Source organism: Mytilus trossulus, chromosome 8, assembly GCF_036588685.1.
Source record: "Mytilus trossulus isolate FHL-02 chromosome 8, PNRI_Mtr1.1.1.hap1, whole genome shotgun sequence".
NCBI classification, from domain to species: domain Eukaryota; kingdom Metazoa; phylum Mollusca; class Bivalvia; order Mytilida; family Mytilidae; genus Mytilus; species Mytilus trossulus.
This window is the reverse complement of record NC_086380.1, coordinates 36,587,828-36,615,015: the sequence shown is the minus strand read 5'-3', so window position 1 is coordinate 36,615,015 and position 27,188 is coordinate 36,587,828. Positions and strand designations below refer to the sequence as shown.

Genomic DNA, 27,188 nt, shown 5'->3' with positions numbered 1-27,188 from the left:
AAAATAAATAAATGCTAAGTGTATTTCGTGCATTTAACCTATTTCTCCCCGTTATGGACGAAGAACATATATTCACCATAGCAGCATTGCCTTCCCTAATACAGACTCTATCAGTTCTTTTGGAATACATTTCATTCGTCATCCGATTCTTACTCTTAGTCTGACTTGACCACCGACAAACCAATCTTTTAATTCATATTCAGGGAAATATCCTAGTCACATTGTAATAACTGACGTTGTGAGTCTTTTTAGACAGAGTTCCGGTCAGGATGGTTAGCTTTCCCAGGGAAATAAAACCCTTCTTTTTGCAATGGTTTCAATCGTACCAGTTTCATCATATGATATCAAAAATAGTTGAAGTTAGTGTTTCGACTACTTAAGATGAAACCCATACATGTTTACCTACTACAAGAAGCATATGTAACCGTCTAATTTATTGGCCTTCTTTGAATGATTGGCAGAAATTACAAGATGGGTGGCCAAAACTTCTGTTTGCAATAAGCCTAGACTTTAGACGAACAGTTTGTACATGGCCAATAACGGACTAACAAGAACAGTAGTTTTCAGGAAACAGACAAAGTAACATCAAAAATGTGGTACACCCCTTTTAAAAACGGGTTATTTGAGTGTCCGTTATTACAAGATGGGTGGCCAAAACTTCTGTTTGCAGTAAGCTTAAGGCGTTGGACGAACAGTTTGTGCATGGCCAATAACGGACTAACAAGAACAGTAGGTTTTCAGGAAACAGACAAAGTAACATAAAAAATGTGGTACACACCTTTTAAACACGGGTTATTTGAGGGTCCGTGTAACACTTATCAATTCAAAATATTAAAAAGTTTTCAAATTTTACATTTTTCGATTTTTAAACAAAATTTCAATTTTTTTTTTTTTAGAATTTTGATATTTTGAAATTTTGATTAAAAAATCAAAAAATGTAAAATTTGAAAACTTTTTAATGTTTTGAATTGATAAGTGTTACACGGACCATTTGAGTGTGTATCACATTTGTTATGACATTTCTTCACAGACAGAAAAACTACAAAATGTATTCTTTAAATATTATTTTTAAATCTATTTTTGCGAGGAAATAGTCATCATGGTCATTGTTGAACATGTTTCAATTGTTTATCTGTCTTAGTGCCTCAAAATATTATGGATATGAAAAATATTATCGCCTACATGAATCATTATATTACATTTTAATATGTTTTTACAAAATCAACAATCAGATTAGACCTAAAACTACATGTAGATGTGTCAAAGCGACACGAATGGTCCCGTCCCAAAAAGTTGAAAAATCTGCAATTTCAATAACACATGTGGACACAAACATAATGGTAGTTTCACATATCAAAAATAAGGTCAAAATCTAGAGGTGTATAGAAATAAATTTGTATAACTGATTTTCAATAATTCATCTAAGTCCAAAGTCTATAGTTTTAGCAAAAATTAGCGGAGCGGAACGATACTTAAACTTGATCTGTAAATCGTCATGGTAATTAGTTATCAAAATTACCAGGATTATAATTTTATACGCCAGACGCGCGTTTCGTCTACATAAGACTCATCAGTGACGCTCAGATCAAAATAGTTAAAAAGCCAAATAAATACAAAGTCGAAGAGCATTGAGGATCCAAAATTCCAAAAAGTTGTGCCAAATACGGCTAAGGTAATCTACTCCTGGGGTAAGAAAATCCTTAGTTTTCGAAAAATTCAAAGTGTAGTAAACAGAAAATTTACAAAAAATGACCATATAATTGATATTCATGTCAACACCGAAGTGCTGACTACTGGGCTGGTGATACCCTCGGGGACGAAACGTCCACCAGCAGTGGCATCGACCCAGTGGTGTAAATAGTTATCAAAATTACCAGGATTCACATACCAAAAATCAGCCCAATATCTGAAGGCGTTTGGAAAAAAAGTCAGTATAACTGTGATTTTTAACATTTTCTCAAAGTCCAAAGCTGGTAATTTCGGCAAAAATTAGTGGAGCGGAACGAAACTTCAACTTGATCTGTAACTTATCATGGTGAACGTATAAACCAAAAATCAGCCCAATATGAGAAGACGTTTAGAAAAAAAAATCCATATAACTGTGATTTTCAACAATTTCTCAAAGTCCAAAGCCAGTCATTTCGGCAAAAATTAGTGGAGCGTAATGAAACTTAAACTTGATCTGTAACTCATCATGGTGAGCCCACAAACCAAAAATCAGCCCAATATCTGAAGGAGTTTAGAAAAATAATGGCTTGTTGCGGAATGACGGAATTTTGGAATTTCGGACAAAGGTAAAACTGATTGGCACCGACAACTTCGTTGCGGAGCCATAACAATAATGACCCGAGGTATTTTATAGGTGTGTGTTTCCTAGTTGTTTGAAAACATGTGTGAGAAAGGCTGCATTTTTGAATTTCTAAGATTCAATATAATTTGTTGGTATTATTGATAGAGTAAGCTTAAGGGAAACGAATATATTGTATAAAGTTGTTGAATACAAATCATTTCCGACTTAAAATTTCAAATGTTCAATGAATCACTTTTAAGTCATCGTCAGTGATTTGTGTCAATCTAGAATTTCTTGATGGTTCTTGTTGATTCCGTCGGTTGTTGACTAAATCCCGGAAATTGCCGAACATGTCTGCCATAGAATCGGCTACTCTCGAAAAATGCTTATGACTGTTTTCTAGAAAATCTCTATTGTTTTCGATAGTTTCCATTGCTTTTTTCAATGCGTGTTCTGCTACTCTGGAAAGTCCATTTTGACCATTCTCAATTATGTCCTGTCCTCTCTGAACCACCTGACTTGTTATATTATTTATTCTTTCGCCTGTCTCATCAATTCGTTCACGTGGGACGCCTAGGTCTTCTAAATGGTCTGCAGCGAGATTTAGGTGTTCCCGTGCATGAACCCCTATGGTATCAGCCACATCTCCAGCGGTATCAACGGCATCACTAAAACACAATATTAAATACAATATCTAGTACAAGGTTTGTGCATGCAAGACCTTATATATAGTAAATGTCAACATGGTCAAATAAATACAAAAAGATGTGGTATGAGTTCCAATGAGACAACTCTCCATCCAAGTCACAATTTTTAATAGTAAACCATTATAGGTCAAAGTACGGTCTTCAACATGGAGCTTACTACAAATCTATATTAGAGTTATTTCCCTTTTATGTCTTTAATTTTTTGTATCGTTGTGCTGCTGTCTAATTTACGTATACTCACAAGGTGACGTTTCAAATATTAAATACAGACATCCTTTAACCAGACAAACAGGCCTGTACTGTCTATTTGTCGGAGGGAAAAGTTCCTACGATAATATACTAACACATACTTTCAGTTACTTGAAATACCAACAAATACTAAACTTTAGATAAATTACGATAAAAAGTAGACATCGAGTTACAAAGTATCGCTCTATAAAATCCAAAAGTAATCTTTTTATTATACTTTTTAAAATTGTATATCTTTTCTCTATTTTATGGATGAAACATACATTTTTATTTATATTCATTGTTTTTTTTATGGTTTTGTTTACCCTTAAAGAGGTCAACGTTTATTCAAGTGAGGATCGCAAGGGTGAATGGCCATTATAAAAAGTACGATATTTTCGCATTTAACCTAGTAGACGATTGTATGTTTAGGAAAATAATTGTATATGTCTTACCTAATGTGATCTCTGGCATTGTTATACAATTCTCTTGCCCTCGAAAACCAATCCCATCTCTAAAATAACATAAATAAAAACATAAGGATATATTTCCTCACTGTGATTTTGAGATCAAACACAGCATTAAGGTAGCACAATACAAAGATTTTTTTTTACTTCCAATCACTAACCTTTGAAATGCTGTAATTTTCTTATGAATGCATAGAAAATAATAAAAGAGGTACATTGTATATATAGATAGATAAAAGATTAATCTTTTAAATGGATGCAATATTTTTATGATGTAATCATTTAATTTATGTAATCAATTATTATGTTATAAGTTGCAAAATATGGGTAAGTTCACTTAAATGAATTTAGCTCTATCATCTCTTTAACAATACTCAAAATTTTAACGAACTCTTAATCAACACATCATGGGCTTCAAAAGGGTGTCTCAGATTGTCTCTACAGGATTCCATTCTCTCGTAAATCTCTAATTAGTTTGAAACATCCGAACCACATAAAAGAAGATAATGTTTAATTAGGTGTAAAATTTGTTCTATACATTCTATCTGAAATCTGAGACACCCTTTTGTAGATAACGGCCATAGGAACAATATGTTGTAAAATCAGCCCTCTATGGATACCTATGCAGAAGCTAATTTCATTTGAAAATGGAAATTTGCTGATTTTTTGTAAGACACAGTTAGCATTATAATTGGTTACATAATTGTTGCATAATACTAACATTGCATTAATTTGAAAGAGTTATCTGTTAGCTATCCAAAACTACCACTTTTGCAAATTTTCAAGCATTAATAAGAAAGTTACAGCATTTTAAAACTTGGGACTTGGAGTTATAAAACCTTTGTATTGTGCTACCTTAAAAGCTGCGTTTTGAGTTATTAATAAGCATGTTTTAGTTTTGTGTCACAAATGCATATCTCTTATCTTTTCTTTTATAGTATCGTCTTCCGCATCGATAAAGTTTTCATTTTGTAACCTTGCAGAATTTGCGTAGTTTTATTTATTTAGGCACATATATGTTATAGTTACTGAATGTATTGACCAATAGAAGAGTTCCGAAAGTTTCCGTACCTGGAAAAGTGAAATAACACCACACTATATATGAACAAACTTAACAAAATACAGGTTAAAAGGTCCCAGTTACTGAATATAAACGTGATAAAAAAGATGATGTGGTAAGATTGATAATGAGACAACTGCTCACAAGAGACCAAAATGACACAGTCAGTAACAACTATAGGTCACCGTACGGCCTTCATCAATGAACAAAGCCCATACCGCATTGAAAGCTTGCTCAAACGAATCATAAATCCTAGACTAAAATATCAGTCAATGCACTTCCAATATCAAATGGATTCATTGTAAAAACGTCAATAACAGTCTAGTGAAAAATGTGATTTGCCACCAATAGATATATGTTAAACACTCATACACACCACGTCAATAAAATCGCCTAAATGTGGAAATAAATGGGGAACAGAATGATGGATGTCTTCTTCCTGATATTATAAACTTTCCCATTTATTTCCGAAAATCATCTGGTAATGTGGTTAACATAATTTGATTTTCTAAAGATAAAACAACTGCGTGTACAAATGTATGCATAAAAAAGACATGTTTATACACATATCTTACTTTTTGTCTGTGGGCAGTTGGTACTGCAAATGTAAGATCCAGAGCTATAACTAGACAGATGATACTTGATACTATTGATATCTTCATGATTGTGGTTCCCTGAATAAATATAATTTAAATATTTTTATAACTATATATTCTTGTATAAGCTGTATTTTACGATTAGGAACTCGCCAGAAATATCATCATAATAGGGTTTTTTGTGTAACTGTTCATTTCTTCCTAACAAAAGCCCACCACAAACAATCAAAAACAAGTCTAAGGAGGGTTGGCCGGTTTTCTACTGCATGTAAAAAGATCTGACCCTATCCTATATTATATTTGTTTTTGCGACTGTCTATTTGTACCGCCCTCAACCCGTTCGACACCCTGAAAGAACCTATATTTTGGATTTCAAAATTACTTTTTTTGTCCTGAAGTACCTGAAATATTTTAAACTGGACGTTACAAACAATGTATTGACTTAACGGGAAAATCTTTAAGCATTTCAAAGAATTCGAAGTATTGTATATTGGTTATAGTAGTTGACAAAATCAAATCTAGTCTAGTTCTCTGCAACATACGGATATCTGAGTCATATCGTACCTAACCAGATCAATAACAAGGGACCAGACTGAAGTCAATTTATGTATAAAACTGTGCTCAAAGTCATCTTTTTGAGTTACATGTATGAGGATGACTGATTGTGCAAGCATTCTGCTTGTATCGTCGCTCGTACATACTTTTCTTAGCTTCCAAAATATTTCATACTTTAAATATAAAGCAATTATTGAATGATCTAGCCAACAGTAGCTTCTTGATATGCGTCTTACACATAGTAACGTATATCCTTTGCTTTTGTAAGCGGAAATATGGCTGGAATCCCCTTTTTGTATGACTTGCATGTGTTTGAAACCCCCTTTCCCACTTTTGCGCCTGATATGTACCAACATAATTATAATATCCAACACTTTTACCAAAATAAATTAAATGCAAGAAATATGAAATATAATAAAATACTATTAATGATATAAATATTAATGATACATGTGATACCGGGCTAATAATTGTGTACACACGACACTTGTTTTACAGACGTTCCAATTACAGTAAACTGTTACAAAGTCAAATTATCTCGATGATGAAATACATTACAAGAACATTATTCATTTGCATTAAATGTATTCTTTATAATTGAAACAAAACTTTCCTAAATTTTTTACTTACATATCGTAATTGTAATTTCAATATCACACTTACCAGCACAATTTAACGCTTAATGATGTAGATATTTGGAAGATCACTAATCATACACGATGCTTTGTCAAATGCCCCATGGTATGTATTTACTTTAATACTTGTGATTCAACGCCTTCATCATAAAGTGAAGATTTCCGTTTAAGAACGACAAAACCTCTTCACACAAGATGTTCTGAAATTTCACTTCATTTCATTTCACCTTAAATATTTTAAGCGTCTCCGGAAATTCAGTGTCATGTAGAGTAAATAAGACATGACTTGTGTCTGTTATAGATAGAGTTGGCGGAATGGACAGAGTCAAATAATTATCAGAAATCACTAGTAGATGTACATGTACATGTAATGGTAGACTTTGAGAGACACTTGGTATTATTTTCCTTTTGAAAGGGGATTACCGTAAAATCCACCAAGATTCTTAAAACTGTATACAACTTGTTGGAAAGTTTACTACAACTTTCGTCTAATTCAGTCTTAAAATAATTGTTTTCGTTCATGATCGGATCGTTGGTTGTCTTGATTTATATATTTTACATTTTTCATGTCAGTTACGTTAACTTTCTATATCTCACTATACGCGATAAGTTTGCTTTGTAATAGATATCTTACCAGTGACCTATTATTGCTTACATTGTCAGTTGGTCACTTGTGGATAGTTTTCCCTTTAGACATCATACCACATATTCTTATTTTTAACAAATTATAGCCGTTTAGCTTAAAATATTTCATAAATTCATATCAAGTCTTGGGAATATTGGCGTGATAGTAAATGTTCATGCTATTATTCAAATATTGAACTATAACAATGCTTGATTTTATGAAGAAAATACATGACATATATGGAATGAAAGGGCATTCCTAAGAAGGCATTAACCAAATATGCACACACCGTTGATGTTGCTGTAATACTAAAGTCTAAAGCAATGAGTAATGAATTAAAATTAGATTTTGTTTATATGTGTCCTTGGTTTTTCTATTGTTTAAGACTTTTTGTTTACCTGTTTTTAGTTATTTGTGTTTGGTTTGCTGTCTATTATTGAAGACTATTATGTTGACCTTGTTTGGTTATTGGGTTGTCATTGGTTTGCAGATGTTTATTCATGAAGACTTAATGTTGACCTTGTTTGGTTATTGGTTTGTTATTGGTTTGCAGCTGTCAATTCATGAAGACTTTATGTTGACATGGTTTGGTTATTTGTTTCATTGGTTTAACTTTGCTGTTTGATTGTGATATTGTTTTTCATCTTTTATTATTCATAGCTAACAACAAGATTGAAACGAGTCTAATTATTGACTGTTAAGGTTCCCAATATCTTCTATTAATAACCGCAACAAGGGAAATACAAACATATGAAAAATGAAGATGTGGTATGATTGCCAATGAGACAACTATCCACAAAAGACCTAAATGACACAGACATTAACAACTTTAGGTCAACGTACGGCCTTCAACAATGAGCAAAGCCCATACCGCATAGTCAGCTATAAAAGGCCCCGATAAGAAAATGTAAAACAATTCAAACGAGAAAACTAACGGCCTTATTTATGTAAAAAAAATGAACGAAAAACAAATATGTAACACATAAACAAACGGCAACCACTAAATTACAGGCTCCTGACATGCACATACATAAATAATGTGACGGGATTAAACATGTTAGCGGGATCCCAACCCTCCCCCTAACCTGGGACAGTGGTATAACAGTACAACACAAGAACGAACTATAAAAATCAGTTAAAAAGGCTAAACTCATCAGATGGACAAAAATACAAGTGGACGTGGCCGAGTACTTATACATCCCGGCACAAAAAGACACAATGAACAGATCTGAGAGTACTCCCAGTTATCGGACAGCTAGTTCAAAGCCACTAACAATTAATAAAAAAAGCATGCATCTAAGACTATAAATTGGATAGAGAGTTGTCTCATTGGCACTCATACCTACATCTTCCTATATCTATATATTATGTGTGTCTTTGGCGAAACTTGCGATTAGCCTTGTAGTCAATTTATTTCTTGTATATCTCTGATCTCTGTCCGCCAACAACTACATATACAGTACCTGTAATTGGTGACCCATCAAGGTTTATTATTGAGAAGAAAGTATGTATGCCGAATAATGAATGAATGTGGAGTTTATATGAAAAAGACAGTATATTTATTATTTATAGAAGTTTGAAGACGTATGTGACACCTATTGCATCTTCAAAATAATTTGGGAATTGTGACTCCAATTTCTTTTCCCATTTCCCACTGTTTTCGAAATCTTTTATCAAAGACTGCATTGATTCGGAATATCCTGGCACATCATGATAGAGTTGTTTCATTGTCAAAACAATATTTCCACCTGCAAAACAAAAAATATTTAAAACAAACTTTTAAAGTATAAAACTACACCAAATTAACATCTTTTTTTCTTTTTTTCGCAAGTTAAGAAAATTTTGATCTGCAGGAACAAAAGGATGAATTGAAATGGAAATTTTGCTATATTTATTGATGATCTAAATTAATATATAATAATTAAGAGGCACAAGTTACCAAAGGGAGAAACAAACCTCATCGGTTGACGTGAGACTTAGAATCATTAAAAAAACCACGAAAAACGACGAAAAGACACGCAACAGTCTATACAGCCTTACATAAAAACTAAAAATGGACAGTATTAACCTCTAAAAATACCGTGATTGGTTTAAGATGTTTATGAATGTTAAGCTGTCCTGATTTATTGATGGTCTAAATATCATTACTTTCGAACAGATCAATGTGCTATTTCCGAGTTCTTCGTTGTTAATGAAAATATGATTCATATTGACGGTATCAACTGATACAAATAGATCCCTTGTTACAAAGTCAATAACGACATTAACAAGAGAGTCGAAAGATATCAAACTCATAGATAAAAAATAAACTGACAACGCAATATCTGAAAAACAATTACCAGGTTTTTGTTTAACAGCCAACGAAACACAACATAGAAAAAAAATAAAACTAAGTAAAACGAACCGAAACAAAAACGGGAGTTGATCTCATGTTTTCCAGAACGGGTTATAGATCCTTTCCACATGTGTCATCCGTCATGTTTGTCAAATTATTAAAAACCCGGTAAATAGTCTTATTCGGTAAATATAGCGCTAAAGACTATTGCGGTTTGCAATTATATGATTGTTCGCGAATGTGTGCTTTGTACGCAAACGAACATGAACATTGCACACTCGTCATTAACAAGCCTAAAATATTTCAAACTAGATGTTATTATGAAACAAACTATCAATATTGCATACAATATTCTATAATATAACTGTTTACCTTTTTTCGTGAAACGCAGAAAATCATGAAGCGAGTCAACCGGAATGTGGCCGGGAGCCATACATCCACATGTGCAAACACAATCATATAAACCTGCAAATATTAAAAATTGTATGAGTATCATTATTGCTGGTGATTTGTAAAAGATTAAACAGTAATGCACATAAACTGGACAACGTTAACATTAATGTCACAAAATCCCCTTTTTTTTTATCGCGAAATCAAAAGTATTGAAGTAAACTAAAAGTTAATACTTAAGTTCCTATAGCTTTGGCAATAATGATATTATATTGAAACGTTTAAAGTCTAAAATTGATGCCATACAGCTTGTCGCTTAAAAAAATAAATATAGGGTCTTGATGGTGGAGGGTGGGTCATTTGTTTCTATATTGCCTTTTTAGCTCACCTGACCTGAAAGGTCAAGTGAGCTTTTCTCATCAAACCAAACTTGGCCACAATCATCATTGAGGTATCTATCTTTAAAAATGTGTCCAGTGACCCGGCCAATTAACCAAGATGGCTGTCATGGCAAAACATATAACATAGGGGTAAAATGTAGATTTTGGCTTATATCTCTGAAACAAAACCATTTAGAGCAAATCAGACATGGGGTAAAATTGTAAATCAGGTCAAGATATATCTGCCTTGAAATTTTCAGATTAATCGGACAACCCGTCATTGGGTTGCTGCCCAAGAATTGGTAATTTTAAGTAAAATTTGACATTATTGGTTATTATCTTGAATTCTATTATAGATAGAGATAAACTGTAAACATGGTACACAGCAATAATGTTCAGCAAAGTAAGATCTCCAAATAAGTCAACATTACAAAATTGTTAGTCGACCCCGTAAGGAGTTATTGCCCTTTGAAGTAAATTTTAACTAAACTTGGCCACAATCATCATTGGGATATGTAGTTTAAAAACTGTGTTCGATGACCCCGCCTGTCAACCAAGATGGCCGACATGGCTAAAAATAGAACATAGGGTAAAATGCAGTTTTTGGCTTATATCTATCTCTGAAACTAAAGCATTTAGAGCAAATATGGTAGTAGTTAAACTGTTAATTAAAATAAGATCTATCAGCCCACAAATTTTCAGACAAATCCAAAAATCCGTTGTTGGGTTGCTGCCCCTGTATTGGTTATTTTAAAGAAATTTTGCCGTTTTTGGTTATCTTAAATATTATAATATATAGAGATAAACTGTAAACAAAAATAATGTTCAGCAAAGTAAGATCTACAAATAATTCAACATGACCAAAATTGACAGTCGACCCCGTACGGATGTATTGCCCTTTATAGTCAATTTTAACACTTTTTATACAATTTTGTAATCTTTTACAAAATCTTCTCCTCTGATACTACTGGGCCAAAGTTAACCAAACTTGGCCGAAATCATCACTGGGGTATTTGAATTTTGAAAATGTGTCAGGTGACTTGGCCAACCAAGCAAGATGGCCGCCATGGCTAAATTGAACATAGGGGTTAAATGTAGATTGTGGCGTGTATCTCTGAAACCAAAGCATTTAGAGCAAATTTGACAGGGGTAAAAACGTTCAACACAAGCTCTGAAGAGCCTCTAGTTATTAGGTACAAATTCTCTATTCTATAAAGTTTTTTACACAATATCATTTTGAAAAGTTTATGTTAAGTCCCACCACCACCATTATACTCTTTTTCTTTTTGTAGTATTGCCTTATTATGTCCTACTCCGTTAACCTCACCCAGACCCTCTTAAAGGAGAAAACACTATACGTCTATGATCGCGTTTGGTTACGATGACGTATGTCTGGCAATAACGACACTCTACTGTTATGATCCATGAGGGTGGCGATGGGGTTAAAAAAAACCATAATAATGAACCAATACTTCAGAAAATAGGCACCAAAACAGAGAAAAATAGACCAAAAAAATTGACAATAATGGGATGCAAGAATATAAAGAACAAAGAAAATAACCAATAACTATGAAGAATACAAAAAATGAACGGCCCCATCCAAACCATTATACATCATACCATTTGCATCGATCAATGTATCTTTCTTAAGATAGTGATTGTGGTAGTTTCTGTAAAGGTTCTTATTCCTTGCGCATGCTAACATTCCATCTGCTGGTTCAAGTGCATCAATTTTGCTGAATCCAAATTTACGGAGCTAAAGATGAAACAAATTTCAATATTTATTGAAAATTATGTTGTGTTATAAGGTACTTAATTAATGATCAAGAACTTTTAAAATCAAAAGTTTTGTTGGAATAAATTTTATTTAATTCTGCACAAAAATAGTGTTTAACCGACTACTGTCTTTGTTTAAAGTATTCTTTTATAAGAGTCAGTTGTAATAATCACTTACTTTTAATTCGTTTTTATTATAATATAATAGAAAAAAACGGAGATGTAGTATGATAGTCAACTATCTGAGTCCAAAGAATATCATTGATTGTTGGTGTTTTAAGAGCCATTTTGGATTATTTCGTGGCGGTCAGTTTTTATTGGTGGATAAAACTGGAGTGCCCGAAGAAAACTACCGACCTTCTATAAGAAAACTGAAAATCCTAGTCATTTAAGATTGAAGTCGAGTGCACCCGCACGGTCGGTTTTCACTAACTCAGTGTTGACTGGCTAGTGCTTACACTAGTAGAACTATTGAGACCACATGGCCACCGAGTCCAAAGGAAGAAGATGATAACTTTTCGTTGCAATACATTGTAGTTTAATAAGTATTTTGTTTTTGTTTATCTTTATCTTATCACAAAATTACCTGTTCTCCAACCAACCCTGTTCCAGCACCTATATCCAACAATTGAATCGTGTCCCTCTCAGATTTGTCATATAAAGAGGCTATAGTCTTTGCTGTAACTTCTGGTCCAATGTACGCTTGTGCTGAAACCGACTGTTCATCGGAAAAACATATTCAAGTACTTTGTTACAAAAGTATTTTTTTTTCCAAATATAAATACTCTAACGTTTATTATAATTAAAATATACACAGTGTCAGATAATCTATTGCCATATATATAACTGTATGCATTGTTGTTACAGCTGATTCAGAACACACATTTTACTTAATAATGAAACTTTCCTATAGAATTTAGTAACACATTATTCTGTTAGCACCAAATGCACCGGACTGACGCAGAAACTTTTTGAATTCGTCCAAATGAAGTTTCAAAGAGCTTAACATATTATAAAGAGATTATGATTTTCCCCTAATTTGTGAAGACCTAACGATGACCTATAGTAATGTAAATTGACTACGGACTGAAATGTAGCCTTGTAACGGGTCAACTACGTCCCCGGAAAGAGTTGTTGCATGCCTTCGTAACGTGCATAGAGCCTCATGCTTCCTCTAAATGAGGTTTATGGTTAGCGTCAACATTCTGACCGAATGTGGCTGCGTACTTTTACATCCCGCACATAGTTTTACTGCCGAACGGAAGACTAAGAGTAAAACTTGTATCCCCACGTCAATTGAACTTTGTTTGATAGTTGTTTAATTGACATCGTAACTTGTAAAGAAGGGACATTATAAAACAATGCTGAAGCATTGAGGTTTGGAGTTACTAGTTATTAATGTAATGACCTTGGTTGCTGTAGCAATTCCGGTAATCATTTAAGGGATCACTTAATATTGACCTCAGAATAACGAATTCTAAGAATTTCCTTGTCCAATTTGGCATATAGATAAACAGTTCCTATTTAAATGAACGTGTGAGAAAAGTTGCAAGCTGATGCCTCAAGTTTAACTACTTTGAACAAAAGAACGGACGTACAACCTCCTTCTCCCTACTATCGTAGACAGAATACAATACTGACTCGAGTTTGATGTTATTTTTATCTATACATATATTTATATACATACACTACCTGATCATATCCGTTCTGTCCCCATTCATCATAGATTTTGACTGCTGTGTCTGATGTCACTTTTCCTACCAAAATTTCCTTCAATCTCTCATTAAAATGATCTAAAACAAAAGAGAAAATTTATAAAACTTTTTCTGTTATATTTACATGTAGCACTGACAAAGGTAACGGCATTTCCAATACGAAGTGTATTCATTTGAGCAAACGCTTACAAGCCAAGTAATATACCTGTTTAAACTAAACCTTATCGCTATTTGTCCGCCATAACTGGATATCACACAGGTTCCCGTAAAATTTTGACGTCATAAAACAAAATATTGGACGCCACAATGGAAAAGTGATTGTTGTATGCGTCAAAAGTTCAAGCGGCCGCGTCAGCCGGGATTAGCGATAAGGTGATATGATGTTGTAATGAAAAAGGGATGAAAGATACCAGAGGGACAGGCAAACTCATACATTGAAAATAAACTGACAACGCCATGGCTAAAAATAAAAGAAGACAAACAGACAAATAAAAGTACAGAATATAAGGTTTTATTATTGGCATTTCATAACCCCTCCTGCCCCCTCTTCAAATGAAGTGCCATTGCCGATAAAAACGTCCTTAAATGACCATACCTAACTGCCATCGAAGACCCCGCCGCTGTTTTGATAGACTAATATCATTATTAACCCTTTTCTAAACATGATTTGTGAACTAAATTGGTTATCAGGGTTTCAAACATGTAAAGGGGATTTTTAATTAATGCTGTATCTTAATTACAGAACATCTGAGAATTGTGGAAAAAGCACACAAACATGAATGATTTAGCATGCATTATTTGCACGTGCATTAAATGCTGACAACCGTCGTATTATACTGTAACTGACCCGATTTAGTTTATTAAGAAAAGTAGAAATAAGCGATATAATTGGTGTTTCGATAGACTTGTATCATTATTTATTTAACTCTTTTTCTCAACATTGAGAAATAAATTGGTTAATAGGATTACTCTTGAACTTCATACTTTATGAGGGGATTTTAAGTTAATGCTCTACCTCAAACAAAGCATCTCATGATTGTGGGAAAAAAACCACAAACAACCTCGATTTTTACCAAGCAATATTTGTACGTGCATCAAATGCGTACAACCGTCATATTAAACTTCATTCGACCCGATTTAGTTTTTGAAGAAAGTTAGTAATAAGCGATACGACTCTTTTTTCGATAGACTTATATCACAGTTGACATTTCTAACCATGATTTGTGATTTAAATTGGTTTTAAGGGTTACTCTTGAACTCCATACATAAATATAAATGCTAAACGATATGATTGGTGAAACTTCTGCATTTTATTTTATTTCAATTCCGGACATGTGTTCACATCAATCGACATTTTTCTGGCGAAAAGTTGTATTCCCTTTCATGTTTGGCATTTTTGCAATGATTTATATTTGAAATGATTTTAACGCGTGATTTCTTTTTTACTTTAGAATTTGTAAAGCTGTGGATTTTTTATGTTGTATGGTATATTGTTATTTAGTCGTGTTTATAAGATTTCACTGAGAAATTATCAATCAGTGAAGATTGCGTTTGGCTGATATGTGTGTTCGATTTATTGATTATTCAACAAAAAGGAGGAAAATCAAAGAGTATGTACCCTTTTGTTGATTCAGTGCTAGTAACAATTTGGGAATTTGATAGAAAATCCACAGTCTTTCCTCCGTGTACTCTAATATTTGGCAATTCGCTTTTAAATGGAAAGAGGATTGTTGTAAGCAGTGCTAGCAATGTTTTCCCGAAATAAAACAAGCTTATGAAATAACAAATATTGTTATACACAAATTTAATTATGGAGCATTTAAAAACACTTTCTAAGGGTGCGCTCGACATGCTAAAAATATTTGTCACTGCACGTGAAGCAACAAAAACAAACATTCGCATTGATTCGTAATTTTTTTTTTGAATTTCGGTTATTAAAACTAAAAGTTAAATTACAATACCGAACTCCGAGGAAAGTTCTACACGGAAATTCCTTAAGCAAATGACAAAATAAAAGACAACTGTCATATTCCTAGTCCTATAACATATGACCTCGGGGGCATTATTCACTATTTCTATTTGCTGTTCTGATATTTTCTTTTTACTATCAATGTGCCACCCGAGGTCATATCGCTATAGGCAAAATTCGCGTAGCAAAAAAAAATTCTCAAATAAACATGTGTACCTTGTTTTTAAGTGTGTCCAATCATACTAAGAAGCAAAATATCACATTATATTGCTTTAAATACGACGAAAATGTGTCATAATATAACAATTCAACATTTTTCAACATTCATCAACATCAGGTTCAAACTTTCAAAAACGGCTAATACAAAAACGGATTCCTTCGTGAAACGAAACGAAATTTTATTCTTCTGTGTGTAAACCTCCTTTGAACAGGAGCACATGGTGATAAACCCTCACTACAAGATAACGTATAGACATAACAGAAGTTATTTTGTTATATGATAAATTTACATGAAGATTTTCTTTGTATCTAAAATAAAAACTAGATAGAATATAAAAAAAAACCTGTAAATGATCGGTATACTCAAAGCCATTCAATTAACGGTCTCCCTGTACAGCTGAACTATCTCAGTCATTTTCTTCTAAGTCAGGAATGATTTTATATTTAGTTTACAGTTTGATACCATTGCATTGGCTCAATTGAATAATTTTATAATTATGGTTTATGCTTGGTTTTTAAATAAAAATTGAAGTGAAACACCGATGATAGTATCATTATTTAATGTACAGTCTAGTTTGAACCGAACAACTCCTTGGACGAGCTAAGCAATCTGCATTCACCCATTAGTCGGATTGACAGTATTGAAATTTATTATACAATTCAGTTTTAACCAGGCAAGTCTCTATGTACAACTCCATGGGTGAGCAAAGAAATCTTCATTCACCTATTAGTTGTAAATGCAACAAGAAACTTTTAACTTAGTTTGTCATCAACACATTCTTGGTTAAGGAAAGTCTGTACATTGCAAAATTATCTCTTTTGGCATGGACACTGTTTAATGCGCACAGAACAAGATCTACAGGAAGAACAATCACAATGTTCCAAGTCGCATCCACTGCATATATTACTTTCCGACAGACTTGCAACTATTTTCTTGTCTGAAATAAGTGACAGTACTTGCGTACGGACACACATGCTATCTTTGTTCTGTACGATTATCTCTAGCGGTATTTTTCAAAGACATGTAGTGAACATGTCGTAAATGAGACTTAGCTCTTGTCGGCCATCTCTCGCACAACGGCCTGCCTCTTGTTACTAAAAGAGTACAGATTTAGGGCATCAAATATGTACATGTACTAACAAGTCTACGTGCCGTATGTTTAGACCCATACCAAAAATAACTATAGCAATCACACATCGGGTCCTTCTTTCTTTCAGTTTGAAATTCTTTTAAAATTCTATCTTTTGAGTCTTGGTGTGTACTTTTATGGAACATTTCTATGAATGTATAATGTGGGTTATATGCCTTTACTCCAAGACAGAGCAAAAACAAATTATATTTAATTTGAATTTTTCATTTTTTTGGCATTAAGTTTTAATTGTTTGACCGGACTTTAACAAACATCTATTTTTGGTTATCTTTATTTGAATAATTGTAGACATCAAACATGTATAATTAAATACCTGCTACTTCGTGTATGATATGCAAGAAATATTTCAGACTTTACCATGTTTTATAATTGAGCAAATCAATCTATTCGCGAGAATACGTGTCTATCCTGTCCTAAGTCAGGAATCTGATGTACAGTAGTTGTCGTTTGTTTATGTAATATATACGTGTTTCTCGTTTCTCGTTTTGTTTATATAGATTAGACCGTTGGTTTTCCCGTTTGAATGGTTTTACACTAGTAATTTTGGGGCCCTTTATAGCTTGTTGTTCGGTGTGAGCCAAGGCTCCGTGTTGAAGGCCGTACTTTAACCTATAATGGTTTAATTTTTAAATTGTTATTTGGATGGAGAGTTGTCTCATTGGCACTCACACCACATCTTCCTATATCTATGATATCAACATGGTCATCCGCGGGAAATTACTTGTGACATTCTTTTTACACAAAATGCATCAACACGCAGTGCGTAAGCAATAAGACATGTTTGGTGGCTATAAGTAGGAGCACCAAATTTGTAGAAGATATAAAAAAGAAGATGTGGTATTATGCCAATGAAACAACTATCCACAAAACACAAACATCAAAAATTATAGGTAACCGTACGGCCTTTAACAATGAGCAAAGCCCATACCGCATAGTCAGCTATAAAAGGCCCCGATAAGACACTGTTAAACAATTCAGACGAGAAAACTAACTGCCTCATTTATGTAAAAAAAAAATAACGAAATACAAATATGTAACACATAAACAAACGACAACCACTGAATTACAGGCTCCTGACTTGGTACAGGCACATTCATAAATAATGTGGCGTGGTTAAACATGTTAGAGGGATTTCAACCCTCTTCCTAATCTGGGACATTGGGATAACAGGACAACATAAGAACGAACTATAAAAATCAGTTGAAAAAGGCTTAACTCATCAGATAGACAAAAAATACAAGTGGACGTGGCCGGGTACTTATACATCCCGACACATAGAACAGATCTGAGAGTACTCGCAGTTATCTGACAGCTAGTTCAAAGCCACTAACAACTAATTAAATAATCATGCATCTAAGACTAAACAATCAATCCGTACACATCCAACATCCTATTGATTTAGTGTAAAGACGTCATAAACAGCCAGAGAAAAACATGAACTTGTGCAAACTTGTAGGTCGTATTGCAAGTCGTAAGACGGAAAAGCCAGAGGTAATGGTTTGGCTTGGAAAGGAGAGACGAAATATACTAAAGGGACAGTCAAACTCATTAATCTAAAATAAACTGACAACGCCATGGCTAAAAATGAAAAAGACAAACACACAAACAACAGTACACATGACACATCATAAAAAACTAAAGAATAAGCAACACGAACCCCACCAAAACCTAGGGTGATCTCAGGTGCCTCGGAAGGGTAAGCATATCCTGTTCCACATGTGGCATCCGTTGTGTTGCTTATATGATAACAAATCCTGTAAATGGTCAAATTCGGTAGGTCACATCATTAAAGGGAAGGAGATTGTAGTTACGACATAAGGAACATATCCGGTATCATTTGTGCAACAGTCTGGAATGTTGCTACTTAGAAATGGAAAGTTCACAATTTGAAAGCAGAAATCATCTCTTTTGTCGTAAAGTTTTGTTTTCAACCGACCCTCATTGTCAATTTCTAATCTGTTGAAAAACACGTCCTCCGAACGTAACAAATATGTTATCAATTAAGAAATCAAGCATCTTGTCGATAATGTCAGTATCAGAGATTTTTTTTTTGAATCAGAGTGGTCCTTTACAAAGTAGGATTCATCCCTCCCTAAGACAAGATACTTGTATCTACGTTGGCCATTCATTTTATGAAACAAAGCAATACCAACTCTTTCAATTTGGAACTTGGGAGTTCACTAAAGAGGTGAGCTCAACGATATTTTTCGATCAATTCGTCTGAAACTAAAGATGGCGTAAATAAATAGTATCTATAAAGGCAAAAATATAAAAGGTTATTTTTTTTATCGTGTCCAATCTTTTCTACCAGACACTGGAATTAATACCAAGGACATGCTATTCAATTAATGTTTGCAGACGAGGACATCTAGCTTCAGAAAATAATTGAAATTTTCAGGAGCGGGTCCACGCAAGGGAGTAAAAGGGCGTACCCCCCCCTTTCCACAAAAATAACCCGTATCATTATTTGCTTTATTAAATAATTAAACACATACTCTGAATTCTTTTTATACTAATTCCCTTTCCGATGGGGACTTGGACACCTTTTTTATACAACAAAAACGGTAAGTAAATCCATACATGAAATGGTTGTTTTGTGTGAAACTTCTCCAATTGCCATTTTACTTGTACATGTACCTGGTGGATACTTGCTAGATAAATATGACACCGAGACGGGTATGTTCCGACGTACAGGGTTGCATTTTTAGCTCATTTGTCTAAATCGGGGTATGTTTTTTCTCCTTGTATTTGAAAGGGTCAGGTTTGACTATCTAAAACGGGGTATTATAAATACAATGTTACACCATTATTTCAGATAAAGGCGAATGTTTGATACAATTAAAATGTTTAAACTCGTTGCAATTGTTTGCACCTGTCCTAAGTCAGGAGTCTGATGTTCAGTAGTTGTAGTTTGTTGATGTGGTTCATAAGTTTTTCTCGTTTTTATATAGATTAGACCGCGTCGGTTTTCCCGTTTGAGTGGTTTTACACTAGTTATGTTTGAGCCATGTATATCTTGCTGATCGGTGTCAGCCAAGACTCCGTGTTGAAGACAGTCACTTTTTTTTTTTTTTTTTCCATCTATAATGGTTTACTTTTATAAATTGTGACTTGGCTGGAGAGTTGTCTCATTGACATTCAAACCCTTTTATATATATACTAAATGCAAAACAACGTTCAGAAATGCCCATATAACAAATTTTATATCATATTTGGGTACTATTCAAGAGACTGACAAAAATTAGTTGAAATTTCTAAGGTATACATAATAATTATAAAACGCAAGAAAAACATTTTTATTTTTATTTTTCAACATTTCCCTTTATCAAGGTTCTGAAACAAAATTCTGGAAAAAGGGGGGGGGGGGATAGGGGGTTTTGATTTTATTAAAACACAATGGTTCTCTTAGGGAAAATGTGGGAGTTTTTGCGATTGAGATTTAAAAAAAAACTTTTCACAATGCATGATCGTGTGGTGTGACAAATTAACTCCCTTCTTTCAAGGATAGATTATCGTTTCATAAAACGCTGATAAGAATTTCCTTTTTGTCTTTTTGAAACAAACTTTATTCTATTATGTATCTTAAAGCTATAAACTACGTTTAAACAACATTGAAACCGATCGTCGTTAAACGATGCCATAAGTTCGTTTTTTTTTATTTGGATTTTATATTTTGAAAATTAATCAAATCTGGGCGCCATATTTAAACTGGTGTTATTGAGCTCCGACTCGAGAATAAAATTTTCTTAAAGTGATGGATTAACTATTTCTTTAGCACAAGTAAGTAATTTTTTTAATAGTTTTTGTGCTCAAGTTATTTAAAATGATATTTGGCCCGTTAAATATTTGACCTAGAAAGAAGATTGAAGCAATTTTGTTCCGACCTGAAATCATGTCGGAAAGTGCTAAAGGAATTTAACGTATCTCGATATGACTTCGCATTCAAAAAAAATAAAAAATGAAAATATCAGTATAAAAACGTTAAAAATTGAATAAGAATGCGAAGTCATATGTTATAGGACTATCATATTCCATACTTGGTCCATGCATGTTCGGCATGTTCATAAATGGGGCATTTAAAATAATGTTTAAAGTGAAAGTAGTGATTTGGCAAAAATGAACGTAGGATAGAGATCGATTAGAGGGAGGCAGGACCTTTTTCCTGACGTCGGATCGGTGATTTTAAGCTAGGGATTTGGCAATTGATTCTTACGGGATCCGGGAATATATTTTTCTATTTCGGGATATGAATTTCTTTAAATTCTGCATCTCGGCATTTCATGATTTTTAACCCCGGGATTTCGGGATCAGGACTTCTTCAACCATCTCTCAAATTAGCCTTAGTCGGTCTTAGTCATTTAAACAAGATTCATATCTTACCATTGGCATGTTAATAAGGCTCTAAAAAGAAAAGGCACTGATGGATTGTCCTAGATAGATAATTTATAATGGTCTATATATAAGCAGTTACATTTATTTCATGTTTAAAGCGGTGTAAATTTTTATAATTTAATTTGAATTTTACCAAAAAATGCATTGTAGTAAAGGAGAAGAATAATCGTAGTCTGAGGCCGGAAACATGAAATTAATTAAATTTAACAGAAAGGAAACATATATCGGACTTTAGAAAAAATGAGAGGGCTTTTGGTACCTTTTATGAAATTCTCCATACATATAATAATAATATCTTTTACAAAAAAATCATCCTACAACTGTTCACAAGCTGTATATGTCCGCGGTTTCGCGGGTGTGTTCTAGTAGCTGTTTAGTAATAATGATTAGAAAAATAAGTTTTATCTAATAAGGTAAAATAGTTCAACGTGGCTACGTACTTATACATCCATCCCATATGAATGGAGCCCTGTAATTAAAACTTGTATTTAAAAAGCCATAGCTCCTGGAAACAAGTGATGACAGGACAATGAGTTACTAATTATATGTTTTTTTCATGTATGACCTCTGGGGTAACTGTCCTTTACTTTCTTATCCAAAATCTTTCCCGAGTGACTGTCGTCTTTCGACCATATCTCGTTGTGGTTTATGATTAATTTTGTGATTGTAAGGTTTTTGAGATCAGCTTGGGCGTGCCCAGGTGATCTCAAATGAGAACTTACGGGTAAGTCGGGCTTGCAAGTGTAGTCACTTCGATGACCATTCATGCGTTTGTTGAATGGCTGCTCTGTTTCGCCTACATACTGCATGCCACATCGACACTGAAGGAGGTATACAACATTCTGGGTTTTGCAAGTTACATTGCAAAATATAGTGTACACATACCAAGTCGAGTGACAAGTAAATGTTTGAGTATTTAATATTTGCTGACAAGTCAGACAACGTCTGTTATCACATGACTTGCACCATCCTGCAATTGAACAGCTTTTATTTGAGGAGACATCAGCTCTTACAAATATATCTTTCAGACTTGCTGGTCTCCGAAAACCTAAGACAGGAGGATTGGGGAAGGTCTTTGATAGTTAAGGGTGTTTGGCAATAATTTGCCAATTGGCACGAATCAAACGTGAAAGGTTAGTAAAGGCTGGATTGTATGTAAGAACAAACGGGACTATTTTGCCGCGCCTCTTCCGTTTGTACTGTAACAGGTCATTGCGGCTGTTATTGTTAGCGCGCGCAAACCTCTTGTCCAATTTCTTATAGCCTCGTTTTGTAAAAAATCCGCGAAGTTCCTGTTACCGTTTCGTGACAGCCTCCTCAGAGGAGCAAATCCGCTTTACTTTGATAGCTTGACTGTACGGGATACTTTTTTGTACAGTGTTTGGGTTGCAACTTTGGGGAGAAAGGTACAAATGTACTGATGTGTTTCTGTGTGTTTACAGTAGAGGTCAATTGATATGACACCGTCCTTTATAGATGTGGTTGTGTTTAAGAAAGATATACACATGGAAAAAAGTATTGCAACACCTTGATTTTTTTAAACTTGAAAAATCAGCCTCTTTTTTTGGATGAAATATAATAAAATATGTGTATAATATTAGTGAAACATAGTTTATGATAACATTGGTATTGAAACGAAGAAAAAATGTTTGAAAACAAAATGATTTATATAACCACAATTTTAATAACAAAATGAAGTGTTTTTTGTACAAAAAAATGCATTTTAAAACTTTTACTGTAGTCGAACTTTACAATGTCAGACATTTACAATGTCAGACATTTCAAAATTAATCTTCAGATGACTGTTCACATCATGGTTGATCGTTATACGCCAAAGAATTAGTACTTTGTGCGCAGCCTCCATTCAAACGGATAACCGCATCTTAACGTCTACTGATTCCTGCCATAAATCGACTAATTTGTTGGTAAGGTACCAGCAACCATTTCTGATGAAGGGCATTGTTTATTTCATGATGCGTTTGGACTGGGGTGTCCTTTCGCGCACTTTCCGCCCAATAGTGTCCCATATATCCTCGATATGGTTCAGATCCGGGCTGCGATCGGGCCAAGGAAGATGAACCGAAGTCCGCTTGAACATTGGATTTTCCTCCACGATACTAATTTCCAACTTTGGCGAGCTCTGCACTACATTGGATACGGAAAACTGTGTGTCTGTTCGTTAGAAAATGTCTCTGAAATGGTCTTATCGCACGATAACCAGTAGTGATGAGTTGATCTCGAACAGTTCTTGTTAAAAGGCTCCTGTATGGCCACCACTCTCTTTTTAGGATTGTCTTGTATGCAATGGGTTTCCTTCTGACCAAGATTCATTATGCTGGAATTTCTCAGGCAAATGGTATAGGGGGTCTTCATTATCTCGGAAGTTCTTTAACAGCGTTTATTGCCTGATTTTATTCTCAAAACGACTTATAGTGGAATGGTGATGACCAACAATACGTGCAGTTGTTAAAGCGGCATCCCTGCTTCTCTTATGCTGATAATCTGCCATCTTGCTGCAGTTAAGAGTTGTCAAGGACCCATTACAAGGTGTCAATCACATAACTTTAAAAACTTGGTTATTTAAAGTGTTGAAAACAATGAGGATAAAAGTAGCTGCATGTGCAGATAAAAAACTTATCGAGTCGATATTTATTGATTAAACTCAGGTGATACTTAAATTATGTTTAACTATTTTACCAAATTATATCACAAAAAAAATAAAGATGTTTTTTTAATTTTAATTTAAATTTGGTGTTGCAACACTTTTGTCCATGTGTATATTTTAGTGTCGGAAATTTCATATGTAAATTTATTTGACTGATGGCCGTTGTTTGCATGTTTGATGAAATCAACCAGTTTTTGTTGGGAATTCAATCTATTTCATGTCAACATCATCAATGAAACGGAACCAAGACAGAGGTTTTGGATAAACATGCTGAAATAATTTGTTTTTCTAATTTGCCAATGAAAATATTAGCGTAAGACGGTGCCATTTTCGTCCCCATCGCTGTCCCGTTTATTTGAAGGTAATGATCATCATTAAAGGTGAAGTTGTTGCGTTTCAGGACCAGAGTAAGCAGCTGGACTAAACATTCAGTAGGTGGTTCTAAAATGTTGCGCGAGTCCCATATTTCCCTACAATATTGTATGCCGTCATCGTGAGGTATGTTGGTATACACTGAGGTGACCTCTAAAGTGACAGGGAGAGATTCCGGAGAAAGAGGGTTCATGGATTCCATTTTACGAAGATAATCTGCAGTGTCTTGAATGTGGGAAGACAGATTTTCTACATGAGATCTTAAATGAAAATCGACGAATTCCGAGATTTTCTCAGTCGAATGGCTGTTTGTGGATATAATGGGTCTACCAGGGTTGTTAACCTTGTGTATTTTGGAAGAAGATACAATCAACCGGGCTTGGCATTCTCTGGTTTTAAATAACCAATTATTTTCTCATCTATGTGACCGTCATCGTACATAGTTTTTAACGCAGTGATAATTTTGGAACTAAACTCGGAAGTAGGGTCATAGTCTAGCTATTTATAAAATCTCTCATCAGAGAACTGACGCACTGCTTCCGCGATGAAGTTAGCTTTGTCCATTATCACAACGCAACTGCCTTTGTCTGCTGGTTTTATCACAATATCATCTCGGTTTCTCAGCGATTAATTTGTATGGCTTTTTCTCGTCAGGAGAGGTGTTTTAAAATGACGAGTACTTGTTGCTAGCTAGATGAACAACATCCGATTTGATTTTGTCGATAACATCTTCCAGTGTAGCAGATTTACTAGGTTTTGGAATCCATGAACTCTTCCTTTTAAAATGCGGAATTCTGATTTCTTCCTCCGAGTCCGGAGTGTCGGAGTCTTCCTCATTTTCCATCTCTTTATCCTTGTTACAAAAAATATTCTTTGATTCTGAGGGTTCTGGCAAAGTTATCAAGGTCATTTTTCAGTTTCATATTATCTATGTTACTGGGAGTAGGGCAAAAATTCAAACCCTTTGACAAGACTTTAGTTTCATCCTCAGATAAAGGCTGTGGATAAATTGACAACCGTGTTGTTGGGATTGGTCGGAACTCGAACTTTTCGATTTTTCTTTGAAATCTACGATTTTCTTTGGATTTTTTATAGGGTCTGATTAAAGGGTGGTTAATTTAATAATCTGTTTGACGTGGAGCTTATGTGATTCAATACGTTTGATATCACCAAGACGTACTTGAATTTCGTCAAGTTCAGGATCAGACAATTGTTCACGAGATCGGCAGGGCAAATTATCACGTAGTTTATATAAATAATTTTTTTGATGAATTGCCTCTTGACGTAACAGATCCATTAGACTAAAAGAACTGTTGTATAGAATGTGATTCCATCTATCGAAAAACCTGTTTGACTTTTCTCCTGTTGTAAGTGGGGAGGCTTTTTAAACTAATCCTTTCGGAATAATTCCTTGATCAATGTAGGTTTCTAAATTTGAAATGTGATGTTCTGTTTTGATAATTTTGATAGAGAAGATCTAAATTTCTTAAAATAAAATTGCAAATGCATGATGGAATATGCAGTAAGGTTTGACTGCTAACTTATATATTTATTAGTACTGTATGTACATAATTCAATCTGACTCCTCTGGTGAGGATGATTCATAGGATGAAGACTCCTGTAATATTTTTTTTCTTTTTTACCAAATAGTTCAATTCTTCGTTTTTCATTTCTTCGTTTTCTTTTATTAATTCTCTAGTCGATTTTCCCTTTCTTCGTTTTCTTTTATTAATTCTCTAGTCGATTTTCCCTTTCTGATTTCTTTGTTTTCTTTTTCTTGGGTTTCTTCTGCTCACATTTTTGGCTTCTTCGTTAGTCCAGTGCAGCCAAACATCGTCCGCATCCTCGACATCAACTAACATGGACGAGGTAGAAGGTCTTGGCATTGGCGTCGATATTCACGGCCTCACGGTGGATTAGGCTGGATCTGGAAGATCATCACTAGATAAATTCTTCTCTGATTAGATGATTGGCTCAGATGAAATGCTTTTGTACATTTTTTCTGCAGTTACAACTTCAAGGTGTCAGATTGGCTGGAACACGTAGTATAAGTGGATTTTAAGTGAAATCACGAGAAAGCGATACATTGACTCCGGATGTCCTAAATCTTTTAACTGTTATTACATTGTCTTACCGTAGATTTAATTAGTTAAGAGGTAATATATGGCTCTATATGAAACGTTAATATAAACATCCACATTGTCATTTTTTTATTTTTTTTAGAAGTAGTTATACTTTATTGGTATTTTGACATTTGTTAGTGGATACATCAAATACCGGTACCTTATCCCGGCCTCGTTAACCGTTAGTAGCATATAATTAATTTAATTAGTATTTGTTAGTTTCTTTAACTGTAATATATACATTTATAAATCATCGTAAATTATAATATATCCACATTGTTATGTTAAAATCATTGAATCATAAAATATACACAAACAGATACATACACAATCAGACATAATTCTTACCTGCCATGTTGTTATCAAAACATTTAACCCAACATTGTCAATGCACATTAGTTTCATAAAAAAAAGTTTTCATCTGTACATCAGTTTTCGATTACCTGTACATGAGAATTATTTACACGCAAGATTTGTTACCCTATTAATAGTGAACCATGACACAAACATTATTTAGTAATACATCACAAAGGGCCAA

The 27,188-nt window shown here is 34.0% G+C and overlaps 2 protein-coding genes across 2 annotated transcripts; both read right to left on the bottom strand.

The window, feature by feature from the left end:
* Positions 1–2,516: 2,516 nt before the first annotated feature.
* On the bottom strand, positions 2,517–6,658 carry LOC134681885 (uncharacterized). Its single transcript, XM_063541529.1, has 4 exons — positions 6,567–6,658; positions 5,328–5,426; positions 3,681–3,739; positions 2,517–2,958 (listed from the first exon to the last, which is right to left on the bottom strand). The coding sequence occupies exons 2-4, from the start codon at positions 5,412–5,414 to the stop codon at positions 2,532–2,534; spliced, it is 573 nt and encodes a 190-aa protein (XP_063397599.1). The 5' UTR covers positions 5,415–5,426; positions 6,567–6,658; the 3' UTR covers positions 2,517–2,531.
* Positions 6,659–8,709: 2,051 nt separating this feature from the next.
* Positions 8,710–27,062, bottom strand: LOC134681884 (uncharacterized). Its single transcript, XM_063541528.1, has 6 exons — positions 26,999–27,062; positions 13,737–13,837; positions 12,631–12,762; positions 11,889–12,024; positions 9,871–9,963; positions 8,710–8,911 (listed from the first exon to the last, which is right to left on the bottom strand). The coding sequence occupies exons 1-6, from the start codon at positions 27,003–27,005 to the stop codon at positions 8,730–8,732; spliced, it is 651 nt and encodes a 216-aa protein (XP_063397598.1). The 5' UTR covers positions 27,006–27,062; the 3' UTR covers positions 8,710–8,729.
* Between the last annotated feature and the right edge of the window lie 126 nt (positions 27,063–27,188).